Source organism: Parus major, chromosome 2 (genome assembly GCF_001522545.3).
Source record: "Parus major isolate Abel chromosome 2, Parus_major1.1, whole genome shotgun sequence".
NCBI classification, from domain to species: domain Eukaryota; kingdom Metazoa; phylum Chordata; class Aves; order Passeriformes; family Paridae; genus Parus; species Parus major.
Window position 1 is genome coordinate 75395894 of NC_031769.1, and position 19797 is coordinate 75415690.

General features: G+C 39.4%; 2 protein-coding genes across 11 annotated transcripts in view; one reads left to right on the forward strand and one right to left on the reverse strand.

Annotated features, from left to right (window-relative positions):
* Positions 1-19797, forward strand: part of CDH18 (cadherin 18) — a 1344136-nt gene that overhangs the window by 852221 nt on the left and 472118 nt on the right. The window lies entirely within an intron of this gene.
* Positions 1-19797, reverse strand: part of GRB10 (growth factor receptor bound protein 10) — a 146822-nt gene that overhangs the window by 67038 nt on the left and 59987 nt on the right. For all 5 annotated transcript variants that reach the window (XR_001525455.1, XR_001525453.1, XM_015653131.1 and 2 more), the window contains exon 3: positions 18381-18474. Coding sequence is in view for 3 of the 5 variants with exons in the window: in XM_015653131.1 (XP_015508617.1) it covers positions 18381-18474 (94 nt within the window). In the remaining 2 variants the exon portion in view is untranslated. The remainder of the gene's footprint in view (positions 1-18380; positions 18475-19797) is intronic.

Genomic DNA, 19797 nt, shown 5'->3' on the forward strand with positions numbered 1-19797 from the left:
AGAGACGAAGGCAGCTGCCATCTAAATGCCCTCTTGTCACGTAGGCAGCACTTCAATGTAAGCTTTCCCTATATTTCTTAGCCCTACTAAAGGAGCAGTTTTGGGGCACACATTTAATTTCATATGCACACAGATATGCTATCCCCAAATCAGCTATTTCAGGCTCTCCTTTCAGGCAAGCCAAGCAGCTGCTTCTGAAAAATTACATAGTCTTTTGGGGTGCAGAATAAGATCTCCTCCCTTGGACTTGTCAGCAAAGGGTGGAAAATTTGTGAGGAATTACTGCTGTAACAAAGCATGAACCTCCACTGCATGAGAAGGGAATGCCACAGTCCTGCTACACACATCCCCAGATGGCAAAGCATATTGCTGCAGTCTCACCCCAAATGGCGGTGTGGAGCCACCGCTGAAGGTGTCTGTACCCCACTCCGCTCAGGAGGAAAACAGTCATTTATAAAAGGTCTGTGATGCCTCCCTCTGCTGTGACTACACTGATTCCAAGAGCCCCCATTAAGTCCACCTGTTTTGGTTTTTTTAACATAAAATAACAATAAAAAAAAAACCCCAACCCAAATCAAGGATTATGACACCAACAACAATCCTGAGACCAGCGACAATACAAAAGAACAAGTAATCTACATTTACCATTCAAAACTTCATTGAAAATCAGTAACAATCAGCCTAACTTTATTTAGGCCTAAGAAAACCAGGTGCTAATGCTTCTTCTGAACTCATCAAATCAAGTTTCTTTTCTTTTCAGCTAGGCAAAGCCTGATCCTTTGTGATTTATATCCCACAGGTAAGCTGCACTGGTGAAAATCAGTCAAGATTGGGCTCACCCAGAGGCAAAATCTGCAGGGGTACTAAAGACTCATCTCAGCTCAGTGTGAGTCAAAAGAAACTTGTCCTTATACCCATTTTCCTTCTGAGATCCATGTGCCTGATTTCACAAGCTGTGTGCACTTCTGGTTCAGGTATGCAGAGCATATCCTGTGATTTTGGGAAATCAGCTTGCTCCTCTTTTCCACCTACTTGGTGTTCATGGAGACCAACCCCCTGCCTAGACTCACCTTCTTGCACACCCACAGAAAAAGGCTGGAAGCGGAACATAAGATATTTTCCCTTAAGAGTACTCTGTGAACAGACCATCGCTTCTTATGAGGCTGTCTCTCCTCCTTTATCCCACATGACAAGGATGTCACCAGCATGCTCAAACGAGCTTGTAGAGCGCTATGTCCTGCACTGCGCTGCTTTAACTCACCCCACCACTCCTCTGAGGAGAGACGCCGCAAAAACCTATGGACACAGGGTCAGTGTTCTTGAGAGGTGAGATAACCTGCTCACCTTGCTCTGTTTCACATCTGAAATAAAGCCCAGAAAAGCAGAGAAGACTGGTTTGCTCCACCAAAAGCACGCCCACGTATTTACAGACCTAGAAACACTTAGACCTAGAAAGAGGCAATGCATCAACAGGACAGAGCTCCTGGTAGGCCAGAATGTTGCTGTAAAGCCGGAAGGCTCTGAAGGACTTCTCTCAGTGTCTTTTTAACAAAGACAGCACCTCCAAGTTAGCCACCAAAGGAATAATAACCACAGGTTTCCCAGCAGCAAGCCTTCCCAGCCTTGGTTTTCTGACTGAGTGACTCATCAGGGATGCGACCCTAGCCTTAGAGGTGAACTGTATTTGGACTTTAGTAAATTCCACATTCTCAAAAATACACAAAAGTGTATTTTTTCTATTTAGGCTCTAAAACTCATTGTCATCTTTCTGAAGAATATTTATGGTTATTCTGGAGCATAGAAGCTACCTAACTGCAGTCACTGGGCTCATCACCCAATTGTCACTCAGCTGTCTTAGAGTTGCAGACCTTGCAACTTAAAAGCCTATCATATGCAGTAGTTAATATTTCAGAGGGACTTGGAACACTCTACTGTGCCTGAGCTCTCCAAGATTTTTCAACCACTTGAGGACAAACCACAAAAACAGTAATTTCCTTTTGCTTTTGAACAGCAGCAAGCTCACAAATTAATTGCAAAGATAAACAAAAAATTAGCAGCCCAAAAAAAGCCTTGTTTTAAATATAAACTTATGATAGTTTATGATCCTAGCTTATAAAAATTTAGATGTGCATGCACATGTAAATTCCAGAGCAAGGTATGTTAATTAGGAGGGTTAACAAGGCACAGCCAGTTCAAGATGCTCCTGCACAGTTACATCTCCACTCAGTGGTGCTGTAACACACCCTAACATCACACTACTCCTGTCGCACTATATTGGGAATGGCAAAAGTACGACTCAGACTCTCTCATGGGTTGAACAGGAGAGCAAGGTTTATTACCCCAGATCTTCTTTTATAGACAAGTACAAGAAAGTCCAAATAGGTAAAACTCTTATTGGTCAGTAAACTAACACATGACTATCATTGGTCAGTGGTCCTTCTCTTGTAAGAAAACAAGAAACTGACAACATCTGCAAGGCTGTCTTCTATCTCTGAGGATTATTTTGATTCCTCCTTATGATTTCCCAGGCCACTTTCTCAGGCTAGTCTGAGAAAGTTATGTGACTTGCTTTTCCACAAACACTGTGCTCCCTGCTTGCATTTAGCATCCACACTGTTCCTAACCTCATCGTGAACATTGAAAAAATTGCCTGAAATCTTGATTTGGACAAAAAGACTTAAATATTGTTACTGCAATCCTAACACCATTAATGAAACTACATACTAATTGCTTTGGTCAGTAGCACCTAATATACTTTAATTACTTAAGTGGCTGCTTGCTGTTAAGAACTCCAAATTTAGCTACATCTCATGCTATATTTTGAAAGCTTTTTTTTGTTTAGCTGGTCTGCCCCATTTACCTCGGGCTTCTTTTTAGCTGAAAATGCAACTAGATTGACAGAATCATGTCCTTTTTAATAGGCATAAAGAGACTTAGAAAATGTAACAAATTCAGATTGATCTTCCCCTTGAAGTTTCTTGGCTTTAAGAGAAGTGTTGCAACCTTTTCCAATCTCAGTGCAAGAATGTCAGCTCCTTTGATGCATTTCTCAAGTATCCTCACATGACACAGCTTGCTGAAGTTCTGTCATGAACCACTTGCAGCATGTTTATGTACAGGCAGAAATAAATGCTGTGCTGCTTATCACAGTCAGGTAAGCTGAAAGACAGTGATGGCTGAAGCTCATTGTTACAATGGTGGACTGTGGTAAAAGATTTTAGTGCAGAACTGACATCAAATTACAACCGAGTTGTTTCTTTACAGATTTTGCTTATTTTATTAAGCTATGAAATTTGAGGGGTTTTCTCCCCTCCTCTTATTACATGAGCTTAAAACAAGTCTTAAGCTTGCAGTATGTGCTTTATAGACAAAGAGATCAGAGTTACAGAAATGTACTATTCCAGTTCATTTTGGGACAGCCTTAACATCACAAGATTTTTTTCAAAGCTACAGGCACCATAAATAATGCATGACTACAATATTATTTTTGCTATTTTACTCCCCTTAAAAAAATTCAAAAGCATTTTCTTTGGTATAAGAACATATTTTCACTGATGTTCCTCATTCTTTTCTTAGATGGACCTGAAGACCACCTGACTAGAAAAACAAACAAATTAGCAAGCACAGACTTTTTTCCTTATTTGACAAATTTACAACTTAAAATACAAGCCAAGGTAGCAGCGGCATAACATCAGAATGTATAGTTACCTAAAAGTATTTTTAATCTTTAGTAGGGGAAAAAAAAAAAAAAAAAAGTTTTCTCTTTTCTGACATGTTTATGCACCTAAACACACTTAACTCTAACCATAAAATGAATAAAACACTAACATTTCGTCTCAGAACAGGAAAGACCTGCACTAAGAGCTTCTGCACCACATAAAGCATAAGAAACGTCTTCAAAGTTTCTTCCATCTCCACAAGTCCTCCAAAGTAGACACCTCATATGGCATTCCTTTCAACTTGCAGTAAACTAATTTTGAGAGTTATCGTGCTGAAGAGCAACACTTTCTCTTACACTTGACTCAAATGGATTTCAGATTCTTACTGTCTTCCTCTTTCACCACAGTAGGGTACCATTTCATTGAGAGCTACTTATGTTCTTTTCTATCCTATTAACCTCTCTAGTGCTGACGCTGTCAACAATGTCTCCCAGTTCTACCCTCATTAGCAAGTCTGTCTGTTGGCCCCTCAAAATGCATTATTTTGCATTAGAGGATGCATTAGAAGACCTTGTCCTCCCATATGCTTTCAATAAAATGCATTTTGCATAGGTCTGCACATTTGCCTGAAATACAAGGAAAGGTGGCAAACAACCAGTTCAATAGAAATGACTCCACATTTCTACTATTTTTCCTGTTAAAATATCTGTATTTCTAGCCCAGTATAAGTGTCTTAAGAATGCTTTTGTTGCTGCATTTCATTTCACTTGTCAAACCAGAATAGACTTCCTTCAGAGAAAGTGTTTTTTTTGCTTTTAAGAGTACTTTAGGAAGAGTGACATTGCAGCTGTACAACCAAACCCCAGGGAGTCACCAGACCCTGGGGAATGCAAATGGTCTGAGAACATCTCTTTTCATGGCAAAGTCATCAGCAAGTCTTCTTGCTCAAACACCCTCACTGTAAGAAAGGAGGATTCACCCTAGCCATGCCTTCAGCAAATTCCTCTGATCGTCTCAGTTTGCCTTGGAGCCAACAATCTGATAGATCCATCTCTAAACTTGCTCTTCAGAAAGAGATCTCTCTGTTTTGTATTTCACCAGCATAACATAGCAGGAGACATTATCCTGACCCAAAAATCTTTGCACTATTGCCATAAAGAGGAAGGGTTGAGAGGGGTTTTTGTTCTGCTTTGTTTAGTCATTTTCTTAAACAGAAAGTTTATAGAGACACACAATGGTAGAAAGATATTACCACAAACATAAATACTGTATTAGTAGACATCTTGGCTCCTACAGTAATGAAAACAAATTAGATCTCTTTCAATCGTTTAATTTAAGCTACATACTAAAACCATCTTAAAGAAACTCCACGGCTTTTCACTTACGCCTCAAGTGTTTTTAACTTATCTCTTTATCCCACATTTAATGCCCCTTCTTTTTTTTGTAGTAAATGTTCCAATGTCACCTGGCAAGTGTGGTCACTGTTCCCAACTTTAATTTCAACCCCCACATGCATAATGCTTCAAGTACCCTTCAGCTTAATTCACTATCCTCCCTACTGTGAGTCAAAACTTATGCACCATCAATCAAAGCACATTTATGGTACTTAGAAGCTGCATCATCTCTCCTCACTTCCATGTCATAGGCTGCATACAAGCAAGTCAGTTTATAGAAAGGCTACCCGTCATATCGAAGTAATACCCTATGGTTTACCCAATGCATTAGGACACAATCTCATGTATGCTTTCATTTCAGTCTTGACTTCATATCAGCAGAACTGGCTCTTGACTTAATAACATGAACAAAGCTGAAGTGAGACTTCGTTTTCAGAAAGACCATGCACACGACTAAGCAGGTCCCCACCACATATTTGACAGAAGTTCTGCAACAGCAGTATCCTCATTTTGCTGATGGGTAAAATGTAGGCAGACATCTACAGTTATTTGCTTAATTCCATGTAGAAGCTGATTCATTGAACGAGTGCTTCTAACTCTTTGTCCTGCTCCACACAGGCACAGTGGTCAACCCCAGTAAGTATTTCCCAGTTCCTCCTCACTGATGGAGAGCTCATGTAAAGAAGCATACGCTTGTTATTATCCTGCCATGATTTCTTCAGTCCATTTATTCTGAGCAGCTTATGGATGTGTGCTGGTTTAGTATTAACAGATATTTGGTGAGGAGGGAAGAAGCCACCCAAGGAAATGATTTTTCTAGGAGGTGCCTTCCTCTGTGCTTAGCAAAAACCAATAGCTGGGTAGCTCTGAGAACTGACAACCTATTAAACCATTTAGAAGCTCGGTCCACCTCTGTGAATTCCACATTTAAAGACAGTGAAAGCTCTCTCTGGCTTCTGGCTTTGCAAAGGTAACTGGTGCTGGTCAGGCCAGCCCTGCTCCACCGTGACCTGCACGGCCTGGTGGGGGAGGGCTGGACCCCAGCAGTGGCCAGGGTGGGAGGACAGGAGGCCACAGGGCCCCAGCCGAGGCTGGGCCGAGCTGCAGCTGCTGACATCTGGCTGACACTAAGCCCTGGCCACGCTGCCTGTGCCCAGCTGGGGTCTGCTGAGCCCCTGGAGTGGCTCTGGGTGGGCCAGGCCCCCTCCACCGCAGCCCCACTGGACGGGAAGCCATCAGCCCCAAGCTGAAATTGAAGGAAGCAGGGGCCAGAGACCAGCCATGCAGCCAGAACAGCCACCATCATTCCCATTCTGGCTGGGCCCCCTGAGATCTTGGCACAGCCCCAGCACATCCTGAAATCCATCACTGTGACTGCTTCAGCCCCCGCCTGGAAGAAACCATCATGACCATCCACAGGCCTGGGTGAGGTATTAACTCTAACCACACAGATGAAACTTTCAAAATATTGATCCTCTCTCTTGAGTGAGAGAAAAGGATAGAGTGAGGACATGTAGAAGGTAACATGAAGACACCAAGGTCAGTAAAGAAGGAGCCAAGTCCCAGATGGAAGGAGAATGAAGAGATGCCTTAGTATTGGGCTGAAAGTTCTTTTGGTAAGGCCATGGAGATGGACTATGACACACTAAAATACCCCATGTAATTAATGAGAAAGTATGGGGAGATGTGAAAGTGTAGATGTGAGCAGAGGCATCCATAATGAAACAAAGCAGATGTTGAAGTAGCTGTGATTCCATGAGAAGTTTGAACAGAGAGAAAGAGTGATGAAGACCCTTTGCCCCCAGGGAAAGAAGATCTCTGCTCCCAGAGATGAAGATGATCACAGAGATAAATGAAAAGAACCTTTGGTTTTGAACATCCTTAAAATAATATCCCATAAGCTTACATGGCCCATGAATTCAGCTGTGGGAAGGCTGTGAAAATGGGAGGAACTTCACAATTGCAGATTTTCCTGTGCAGCTGTTATTCATGGAAATTAAAAGCTATGAGAGAACTGTTTCTTGTGGAGAAGTCTCTGTAGCAGGGTGAGAGAAAACCCCTCTCCCTACAAAAACTGATGAAAGACTATTGTAGAGGTGGTAACTGATTTTAAATCCCAGGTTTTGTCTCTACATTGTTATTTGGGAAAGGAAAGAAGTCAGGCAGGGGGAGAAGAAGTGTTCTGAAGGCTTTATTCTGATTATTTTTATTCTTTTAGTTCTGCAAATTAAGTTTTCTTTATACCTTTTAAGTATTAAGCCTGCTTTGTCCTCATCCCAATTCATATCTCATAGCACAAAATGAGTAAATAATTCTAGTAAGTACACTCATGATTTTAGCCAGCACTAAACCCATTACAGGATGCCAGAGTCATAGCTGGTTAGTGACCACCACATGGGAGCCAGGTTTGCTGCTGCCATCATTACCTGCTACAGTTTGCAACCACTCATTCCCATCAGTACCTAAAAGTCCATGCAATCCCACAGCACAGGCTATGTACATTTGTTACTCCGTGCAACTTCCAAAAGGAGTGAAAAATAACCATCTCTCCCTTAACAAGGACCCTAATACCTATAAAGCTGCCAGCCAGCCCAAGGTCAATCACATTCTTTCAGCAAGGACTGGCTGTAAATACAGGCAGGATACTCTGCAGAGATACAGGGTTTACAGAAAGAACAAGAAAGTTCCTTTAATCAAAGCCTGTGCCATTTTACACTCTTCTTGGTATCTGAAGTCTGACTTCATGAATCTTAAATAATCTTTTAAACACAGAAAATCAAATAAACATAACTCTGCCAGTAAGAAAGCCTACTTTCACATTCATCCAAAACCATGGAAATTTATTAGCCAAGTATTTTTAGCGACATCCTTTTTTTTTTTTACACCACAATACCACAGTGTATGTTCTTTTTGACATAACTAAGTTAAGGTATACTTGCTGATATAGACCATGAATGCATTCCAGTGTAATCTGTTTGTCTCAAATAGAAGAGATATGTTCCCATGCTGGAAAAAATCTTAAAATCTGCAATCCTTGACTTCCCAGTCATCTGGCAGAAACAGTCTTTATTTTATATAGAGATTAAAAAAGACATTTCTAAGGAAGATCACGTTTAAGCTATAACTTGAACTGAGCATTTTCCTCTCAGCTGTACAATGTGTTATGTCTTTATGTGAAAATCCCATTTTTCTAGTACTTAAGCTCTCCTGAAAATTCTTTTAATGTGCAGAAAAGGATACTAAAACCTTACACTAATTCTATACTTATTCAGACTGCTTAACCTAAATTTGCTATAGTACCGTCAGCCAGCTTTTAAAATCCATTTAATTTTTAAGCATGAGGACAACTTTTGTTTAGCATTTATAATTCTTCCTGTAATTAAACCAACTAACAAGTGAAAATGAAGAGCACAAAGTAGTTGAATCAAACAATCCTAAAGCACCAGAAGCCTTTGCCAGAAGAACTGCAGTATCAGAAATATGCCCCATTTCACTATTGTGAACAAATTTTGCCTCATCCTCGTTCTATTTCTCACCCCTAGAAATGTTAGAGCTAGACATGGCTTGGTTGTTTTTTTATTTAATATTTTTTATTATTTTAAAAGAGAAGCAATGTGAATTTCTGTATTAATTTCTAAGATGATAAAAGCTCTGCTTTAAAGATGAAGCTCATAAAAAAGTAAATTAACTTATACTTTTCTTCACCTGAGGAACTAGAAAGAAGAGACAGAAACCAAAGGCTAGGACACTTACTAGGACAAACAATGGAAGGAAACCAAAAATTGCACTGCCTGTTCCCCACCCTCTTGGTACTTTGACAGAAACCAAAAATATAACTTTGAAGGTCAGGGGAAAATAAAAATCCGAAACTCAGATAACAAGTCTCTCAGAATTGTTTGCAAACAGGAGGGCTGCACTGTGCCAGTTATTAAGAATTACCTGCATTACAAGAGAGATCAGAGGTGCATGGCTGATCAGAGACAGAACAAAAATCAGTTCAGTTTGCTTAGAACAGGGATAGGAGTAAATCAGGACTTTATCAGGTTAAATGGATTTCATTTGGAAAAAAAATAAAATAAAATACCTGATTCCAAAGTTGTTAAATGTTCAGGTGAAATAAGGCTATTACAAAGTTTCTTGCAAAGATGAAGTCTAACCAATACCAATTCAGGGAGCAGCTTCTGACATTACATCTGCCCCTACTTCACTACACCACTGCTACCACAGTCTTGGAAATCAGTTTCATAGAAAACGGGGTCCATTTCCCCCCATCATCTTCAGGAAGTACAGAGACACAATTAATACTGTTCTCTTGAGAAATCTGTCTGCTTTTACCAAAGCAGAGAGATTTATAAAATAAAATAGCCTCCCCTTAACAGTCACAGTGATTTCAAACATTCCATGTGCTGCAGATAAATGGCAGTTTCTGACAGACGATACTCTTAAAAGTCTGAATAAGCAGAACAGATTTATTTCAGACTTGAAAACAAAGTCATGAAACCAGATTAAAGCCCTAAAGCTTTCTATGTAATCAAATACTGAAAGTCAGTCCTCTCTCCATTAAAGCTGACCTTGCATAGTGACATTGTACTTTAATCTCAAAAATTAGAGATACTTCTTAAAATATTATTTTCAAAATATATAACAGTATAGTTGCAGTGAGTTTGGATTGTTTCCATCTCTAAATATAACCTTCCCCTTTATATAATAAATCACCTTTGAAACTTAGAATTTGCTTTTGGTTAAGGCATTAGAATTCAAAGTTAATATTCTGATGTTGCAGAGACACTGTTTTTACTGACCAACTGTCATTCTTATGGCATGATTAAAAGCTAAGCTACATAATAAATCAACTTTCTTAGCTGGAAAGCTCATTAGTACTGAGACTATTTTAAGTGCCCACAGCTATGTTTTGACATTTGGTTATAACACCTTCACTGAAAGGTTCAAAAGCTTCTTACATAAAGCTAAATACACTTAAAACATTCCCCCTAACAGGGAATATGCAAAATCCAAGAACATGAAGGAACAGGGTGTAGTAGCACAGGCAAGAATTCAACTCAGCCGTGTTAAAAATGTCATCCAGAAGCTACCAAAAGAGCCTGTGTTGATACTATTAATTTCCATCCTTTTCCTCGAACATGTTGACAGTAGAAATTTAGTCAGATTACAAAAGAAAACATAAAGGCAATACAGTCATGCCAGAGAACATAAGAGCTCATCCTATTTTTTTTACAGTTAACTTTCATTGATTAAATTAGAAGAGCATATAGGCTTAATTTTGGATCACTAACTCAAATGGAAGAAGTAAGCTGCTCAGGAGGCAGAGGAAGACCTGAGACCAGAAGTTCCCTAATACCTGTTGGACAGTATAACCAGCTATATAAAATGATATAAAAAAATAGTGAAATCTATCACATTTGATTGCTTTAGCAATGGAACGGTGCAAATTGCTAAGCAAATATACTTACAGAAGAGGGAATGCACTACCCATAGGATAACAGACATTTTTTTCCCTCATTAAAGGCATGAGATAAACACAAGAAATGAGCACAGCTCTGATACCTGGGAGAAACATCTTATCGTGAGGTGGATACTGAACCACTGGCTTCCCTCAGATATGTGAATTTCCCCAGGCACACTATTTCGAACAGATGTGTCAGACCCATAAGCTCAAGCATGGGAAATGAAATGCCTAGAACAACATCATCCCCAGGAAGGGCTTTGCAGGCTGCTTCCCTCTTGGGGCTCTCTCTCAGCTGTTCAAGCTGCTCTCCCTCCCAAGGAGTCACCAGCTAGGCTGTGGTACCAAGCTGCCTGCATACAGGTGCCTGCTCAGTGAGGGGGCAGGTGACCCAACACCATTGGAGTGGTGGCAGCTGCACAGAAATTGTATTTGCTGCCACTGGCATCACCTCACCGAGCTGGCACATGACTGGGGAGTAGCCAAATGTAAGCAAATACATAATGAGAACATCAGCCTCTTGCAAACAGACCTCCCACAGACCAGTGTGTTCAGGTACCAGCCCCTCACTGAAAGTCCCAAAATCATGCTGCTCCCCTGAGCCATCCTTGTGCAATAGCTGCAGCATGGGGAGGAAGTTTTCCACCAGATGCCCACCAACCAACAAGTGCACACCCACCAACAAAGAGATAGGGCATCCCATGCTGCCTCTTGTATTACCCAGCTAAAGGATGCAAAAAGAACAGCTAAATTTGCTTTTCTTCAGTGACAGCAGGAAATGCAGATACTTTAATATTAAAGACAAAAGTGGATTAAAAACGACATTTGATTTTAAGATTGATTTTGCACTGGGCTCTCAAATAGGGAGAGCCCTATTTGATTTGTGGTGAGTTTCTTAAAGAGTCACCACTGTGCCCTTATGCTAGTATTAAACTAACTTGTTTTCAAGGATGTAACACATAAGGGGTGAAGGAAGTAAATGCCCTCTTTTTCGGAGATGGATCTGTAAAGCAAGAGAAGCTCATCACCCAGGTGCCCAATTACCTCTTCCCCTCCCAAAGCCTTGAACAAGAATTTAACAATAACAAGAAAGGAGCTTCTAAGTACCCTGAATTCATGCCTTGTGAATTTACTCCCCTCTGTGCCATGGTAACTGCAGATACAAATGTTGAAAGAGGTGAAGGAACACCTATCTGCAGTATAAAAAAAATCCCAAGCCACTATTTCAGATGTCATACACCCATACACCATACACCCTCAGTCCCTGAGGGATGAAGGGTGCATTATGGTCTATCTTGAGCAAAGAACTCAATTTCATAGTCCAGCTCCACTTGCTCTTCCAATGCAACTGCTCTGCCCCAGCAACCATATTCCCCCCTCCAGCACAGCAAGAAAAAAAGAAAAAAAGAAAAAAAAAAGGCTGAAAATAAATTTTTAATATTGTAGTTTATGCTAGTAAACTACTCGTATTTTAGGTAGTTTCTTGGTTTAGGCTTACTTAAAATTCTTCATTTTTTTACATCTCACCTTGTAAAATTTCTAATGAACAAAGGCCCCAAGGCAACCTCTACACAAACAAGACTGTGGGCTCCCTCCCTGCACTGAATCCTACCTTTTCAGAGAAATTCAATAGATTGATACACTGAATCCTGAGATAATAAACAGGCTTAAAATACCATGTTTGTCAACTATGAGATATTACAATTTTTTTATTCATATCATATGGCTTCAGAGGAACGTAATTAATTTTAAATATGTCCAAAATTGATGATTTTCAAGCTGATACTAAAAGGTTGATACATAAAAAATTAAAGATAAAAATACAATAAAAATTATAAAAAATCAATCAGCTACCTACAAATTATCTTCTTTGAATATGCTATAGTTTAAATAATTTTGGTCTGTTTCTTCTCATTTCACTGTTTTAAGTCAATCTTCATTACATTATGTACAGTCTTTGAGCTAAACTCGATTAATTCAGTTCATCTGTCTCCTGTAGCTCACTGCAGATCTCTGAAATAATCTGTACTAAACACCAATCTACTGTCTTCCCTTTTCATAATTTTTTTTTCAGATTTCTGTCAGCCCAAGGGTTTGGAAACTAATCTAATGAGGGAAGTTAAACTTTTACACAGCTATTATGGGTGCCTTTCTAGTAGCCATGCTAACAAGATTCATCACCAAATATAAATGGAAGCATTCTTCAAAGGAAGACAAAGGTACTGTAATGAGCTAGGCAGGAAGCAGGGTCTCCGCTCAACACGTAAGATTAGTCAGTGTAAATCATTTTGGCATTAATGGTGGTTTTTTTCTAAGGCTGGACAATGACAACATTTATACAAAGCATGAGAATTCATGAATGTCTGGCAGTATTGTCTCTGAAATACAAACAGTGTTTGTTTTCCATTCTACACTTTCAATTCAGTACCAGCTAGATTCTGCAAAGAACATGGGTTAGTTCTGTTACACCAGATAACCAACTCATCCCAGTCAGATCCCACAACTGAAGCATTTCAGAAGCAGCACTGGCTGTTACTAAACACACTCCTCATTAGCTACAGAATAACACCATCACCTCAGCCTCCCATGTCTATCCTGAGGCAAATACAGAAGAAAATATATTAAAAGCAAGTAATAACAACAGTGGTGGAGAAAAAGACTGCTACACAGTATTATTTCTCTGGGCTAAATCTTAGGCATTGTAATACTTCACCTACACCCAGGGTCATTCAAAAGTCTGCCTGTATTTACACGAGCTTATATTTTTTGGACACGGGACTGTTCCAGTGTGCTAGGAGGGAAGTTTCCACCATGCTGACATTTACTGTTTCTATAAAAGTTAATGTTTAATGACCAGCCAGCAAGGTACAGGACAGCATCCACCTCAAGAGTCGACTAGAGTATGATGCAAGTTTTGGCAGATGCCCTGGATCCTTCCAGTTTCACTGGGAGCCAAGTGGTCTGTACATACACGCAGGAAATCTAATGCCCACCCAATCTGCAACCAAAGCATATTCATTGTCTCACTACAGGCAAGACTCCTACCATCATCAACCAAGAAAGACCAAAGGCTGTTGAGAAAGGACAGCTGTTGGCTAAAACAACCTTAGCACCATTTCCTTTCTGCTGCTAGAGTCACCTGGCAGAGGTGCCAGAGGTACCATAAGGTTCAGCTCAGCTCTGTCTGCAAACTGCAGTGATAGAAAGCATCAAGTCCAACAAGAGCTGAGAGCACCTTGGGAAAGGAAGACTTCATGTGAATGTACTAATAAAAGGAAGATAAATCTTTCATCACAGACCCATGGCAAAACACACTTGTACAGAAACTGACAATCATCCCATGAGTACATACACAGAGAAAGTGCCAGCACTGCATGTCTTATGCTTCCATTAAAAGGCGAGGTGACAGCATGTGCCTTATTTATGCCTGGCTTTAAAATTCTGAATAAGAAGTGGCTAAGCAATCTCAAAAAGTACATGTCAAGTACCAATAAAAAGCATTGCCCATAAACTTTACATCTGGGACTGGAGTTGGCAGTATTGCCTGCTAGAAAAACAAACAGAAAAAATGAGCTCCAAAATATGCATCAACAAAGAAAATCCCAGAAGTATGGAGCAAGAAGGGAAACAGCATGTGGGCAGGTTAAACCCCCTGAAGTCCAAGAGTCAGCAAATTCTGTTTGGCTTAAGAGTTTTCTGTAGCATAGTGTATTTTGAAATCGTAATTCATACAGCAAAGCTCTTCCACAGTAGCACAGGGAAATCTATATGATAGCTTTGTCTTGCTACTGAGACACATTCAAGATTAAGTTTGGTGGCATTACACAGCAGTATCACAGAGCAGACAAGAGGAACAGGCTGCACTGCTAGGGTAATTGGGGAAAAGAGGAGAAGCAGCAGCAGCCTTTGGGACAGGACAAGGGAGAGCAAATGTGGGAGCCTATCACCCTTATGGAAGGCCTCTAAATAGCATCCCAGTGTGAATGGAAGGGTTGGAAGTAAAATCACTACTATGGGTCCACAGCTCTCTCTACTAGCCTCTCACTACTGGACAGAGTATACTACTATAGGTTACACACTGCAGAAAACTTGACATTAAAATTTTAAACATTTGTGACTGCTAAATCTTTTGCAAAGTGAGAAGGAAAAAAATTTAAAATTAACAATACCTGTCATCATCTCCTAAGCATGCTTTCACTTCTTCTTGGTGTTTTTGAAGATGGTAAATACTTGTTTTGCTTGTATCTTCACCTCCTACATTTTCCTCTTCAGAAAAGCCACATAGTTTGGACACATTTTTCTTCTTCAAGCCTAGAGGCTTTACTACAGCTTCTGGAATGACTGTTCCAGAAATACTTAGACTTGCCAGTTATTAAATGCCAAATCCTGGCTTGCTGTTCTTAACTTTCTCTTACTTTTAATAGGTATCTGAAGGATATCTCTTCTTTACATTAGTGGATATTAATATTGTTCAGCAAAACAGTTTGTTCTTTCCTATGACATTTGATTTATAAAGTAGCTTATAGGGAATATAGGAAAGATATCATAGATCACATTCTTTGCATTTAGTACTTTACAAAACTTGTCCAATTAGGAGAATCATTGAGAAGTGATAAACTAAATAATGGCTCAGATATAAAAATATTTATTGTTAAAGTAAGCAAGTTCATTAGCATACCTACACAAAAGTAGTTATTAAACTATTTCTAGGAAAAAATACTATTCCATCTGCACTCAATTTTGCACATTAATTTCAGATGAAACCGTCTATTCTAAAGACTCCTCACTTAACAGAACAATCTTCTGCTCCCCAATCTTTACAAGATATTCTTTTGAAAGAAGAAGCTGAAGAGTTATAAAGCATCTGCTTGTGTAAAAACAGTGATTCAGCAGGAAACATGTACTTGAAATACCCTTCACAAGAAAGGGCTTATTCACACAGGGACAGTTGGCAGGGCTATCTCAGTCTCCACTTGAATGCTCTTTTTCCAGTTTGTGCTAAAGGGATTCAGATGCCTGGGAAGAAGCTAATCACCATTTTTATAGGCTGTGGAAACCAGTCTTGGTTCAGAATTGCAGGTGCTTATATCAAAAGCTCTCCCAGTGAAAAGCAAAGGAGCACAACAAGTTAATGTTCAACAGAAATTGGCAAACCTGCTGCACTCACTGAGCAATGTGGTCAGGTGTGAATTGCAAGTGCATACATAAAACAGTGCAACAACTATGGCTGCTCAAAGTTCAGCTGCAACCTTTAATACACACAATACACTAAAGAGAAAAAAGCAGAGAAAAACTAACATAGGAATTATTTTAGCCAATTCTAATCCTTTCACAATTTCTGATCATGCCAGTCAGGAAGCTTTAGGTCTCCTATAGGCATGTGCTTAAGTCAGCAAGTAATGTTGCACATAATTGGAAGCAAAAATTGCCATCGTCTGTTGCAAACATCTTTATCATCAACATAATCAAGGCATACCACCAGACTTTAATTTGCAGTGGTTCTTCAGTGCTTCTGGACACAGGTTTACTCTTTTAAGCTTTAAACCAGTGTCAGTGCCAGCAAGGTTTTAATAGAAAGTAATGAATAACAAAGTTTAGTGTAAGAGTAAGAAAAAACAAAGCAAATAGTGGCCACAGAATATAAAAATATATTTCATTATAATAATCTAATCTTTATATTTATTCTGTGACTAATATGACTATATAGGAGCTAGTTCAGACCGTGTCACAATTCCCTGAGCCAAAGTTCTTCACGTTATATTTTTCTATGTTCTATTCATTAATCTGGAATTCCAGAATATATACCAGCTCTAAAAATACTTGTACATTCAAGTTCTTGGACAATAATATTTATTTCATATGCTACGAGAAAATTGTAAATGCTCCTATTTGGACTGAGCAAACACTCAAGACACAACGTAACATCACACTTATGGCCACTTCCATTTCCAAGAGGATACCAAAGCAGCAGGTACCTTGCTTCCCTCCAACACTGCAAAAAGGCAGAACTCCTACAGCCCAGCTCAATGCTTAAAGGCCACATTTTGAGCATTTAGGTTTCAGCTCTTAATCCCGACCACTAAAATAACAGTGCCAAGATTGATACTGTACTATGTATTTACTGCAGCAACAAAATTAGAAAACTTTTAGAAATAGTGGATTCGACTGCTGTCAGTCAGCTGATACAGAAAAAAAAATCCAAACAAATTGTGGATGCATAAGCAGTTTTTATTTCAAAAAGTACTGGGGAAAAGCATTAAGTGGATCTTTCTTGAGAAATAGGCATCGAATTGCCAGTACCCCCTGGGCAAACCATTTTCTTTAAAGACAGCTGTTTCCTAAATTAATTTGGACATTTGTCTCAAAGTGGCTGAGAAAGAGCCACGTGTCAGGTGACACTGTATGGATCCTTTCTGCAGTACAACAATACTGATAGAGGAAAAGAAGGATCTGAAAAGGAAGTGGGAAAATGTCAGGCTGCAAAGCTGGCGCTCTGCCATCTAAACACAGTATTATCTATTTCTTCTATGAATGTTCCAACTTCAAAAGCAGCAGACACTGTAACACATGAAGCCAGACCACACAGGATGTGTTCCCTACCCCAAATCCCCTGATTAAAGGGGGATGTTTACAAATAGCTTCAGAAGTCACATGCATAGATCTGTTTCACGATTTGCACACCCTGACATAGGTGAAAATAATATTAAAAAATTATTAATTATAAGACACATGAAAAATTGAACTCATAGTAAGTGTTCTATGCATGCAAACATGCCACTACACACTGCCTCTGCTGCTGTAAGTTTTAGACTGGATTACATTGCAACCTGTTTCAATTGAAAGCAAAGCTTTAAAAACACCAGAACACCTACAGCATGGAAAGGGGCGCAAGTTAAAAAACAACCCTCATAACACTCTGGGACTTGTTTTTGCAAGTTTAATTGTCTTGAGAATCTACAAGTCATGAAATTTGAGTCTTGCTGCCCTTGAAAAATTAAAAAAAGCTGAATTTTTAAAGGACAAGTTAAGCATGGCATGTTTGGCAAATATTTTAAGTAATATGCTTGTAGTCTTTTTTGCTTCAATAGTCTTGTTCTGTCTGCATTACTATTAGCTGCTCTGATGAAGCAATATTTGAAGATGACCTTCAAGGACTTGGTTTCAAATTAAACCATCATGAAGCCTGAGGGTAAGAGAGCTCACTGCTAAAAGAACATGATTATCAATTATTTCAAACCTAAAACAATAAAGCTGAGCTGAACAGTCCCTGTAAAAATATTAACTGTTGTCTTTTAGGTCTCTGAACAGACAAAAATCAATGAAGACAGGGTTGTAAGATTTGTTTTAGCTTTTTTATGAATGGTCCTGCTGAATTACAGAAACCAAATTATTACACTGACATTACAACATCTAGTTCAGGTATCTTTTCACAAATGAGCTGATTTCTGTCATGGAAAGCAAGTAAATATGCTTTTTTTTTCTTCTCCTACTCCAGACATTGACCCAGAGCCCATCTTATGGCAGTTGAAGATTTTTTTAAAATGCAACCTTAACATTTCAAATGTTGAATTTAATGTCAGTACTTCCCTTCTCCCTACTCATAAAAATAGGAGAATATCTCTGTCACTCAGGCTAGTAATCCTATCTTGGGCGACAAGATTTGAGATGCATTCAAGTTCTTTGTCACCTTCACTCACAGTTCAAAGGACAGTTGTGACAAAACCCAATTTCTTCAGCTCTCCTTCTCCAGACATCCAGAACATTTTCTTTTTTCCTCCAGTTAGAAGGAGAAATGGCACCATGGAGGCAAAACCATGCCTGCACTCGCCTGAGAAGCCTGGATTTCCACGCACAATTCCTTACCTTGGTGGTTCAGGGAGATGCGGTTAGATGGTTCTTGGAAACCTGGTTCCACCAGATCCCGCCGACCATGAGCTGAAGTCTGATCTACATTGTCCTAAAAACAGAAGAGCAGAATATCTTACCAAACCAGGCATTCTGTACTCCCTGCAAGCTACATTAGTAGGAGTAAAACCATCAATACAAAACAAAAAAACCCTGCCATGCCTCTGGAAGGAGAAACCAATGTCAGAGAAGGTGGGGGAACAGATCACAGGGGCACACTAGGCTGTCACATTAATAACATGTGGCATGGATCCAAAATCAATGGCTGTGCTGTTGGTTCATCTGTACGCTAGTTTGCATTTCAAACAGAAAAACAGTAATGTAAAGGCACGTCCTAGTTTAACAAAAGTTTCTTCTTGCACTTAAATTATGCGGAGGCTTGGAGCTTTGTTTTCTTTAATTCCAAGTCTGTGGCTTATGGCTTTGTAACTAATTAACTGGACTCAAACAGATTTAGTAGTGAACTACTAAACCTCAAGAGAAATCAGAAGTTCAGTTCAGATAAACTTCCATGGTTCTGGATGCCAACCTGTTATTTTTTTTCATACTGAAATTCTCACACATCAAGTCTCACAAAGTTTTAACGCAAAATGAATTTGGCTAAATCTAAAATACCACGGTTTCTCACAGGTCTTGCCAAAGAAGACAACTAGGAGAACCAGGAAAATTGAAATATAAACAAGACAATAGGAGAAGCAAGATAAGTCACATTTCAGAAGGATGAGAAGGAGATTTAGAGTAGGTGCATGGTTTTACAAAACTGGCATACCTTTGCATACACCTTTGCAGTTAAGCGTGGGTGTGGAAAAGTGCGCAAAGTTATTGCTATATCACCAAGCATAAACTGCCACAGTGATGCACATAACTATACACATGATGCAACTGTGCCCAAAGTGTGAGCTAAATACACAATGGCATGACTTCCTTTTATGTCAAAACACAGGGAGCACCTTCATGGTAAATGACATTGTAATTAAGGCACTGTAATTAACAGTGAGAGGCAATTCAACTATGTGCAACCATAAGCCCTCAGTCCAGCGCTCACAAAATATAAGCTAATGTTCAAAATCATATTGGATGTAATGTTTGGGGACTAGAACTGTATATAGTTATAAAGTATGTGAAATAAATTGTATCTTCATCACAGAGACTGTCTCACAAAAGCTTGAGCTTTGATTCAAGCACTCAAGCACTGCTCTCAAGTGTCATCGCTATCAGGGATCAGTTCAGGAGCCCATAGGCATTTATAAGACAGAAACTGACAACAGTGGTATGACTAAGGAAGGTTTTCATGAGTAAACTCTGCATGATAAGATACAAATGGTATCCATCTATGACAGCTACAACTGCAATCACTCAAATTTCTGCATCCATA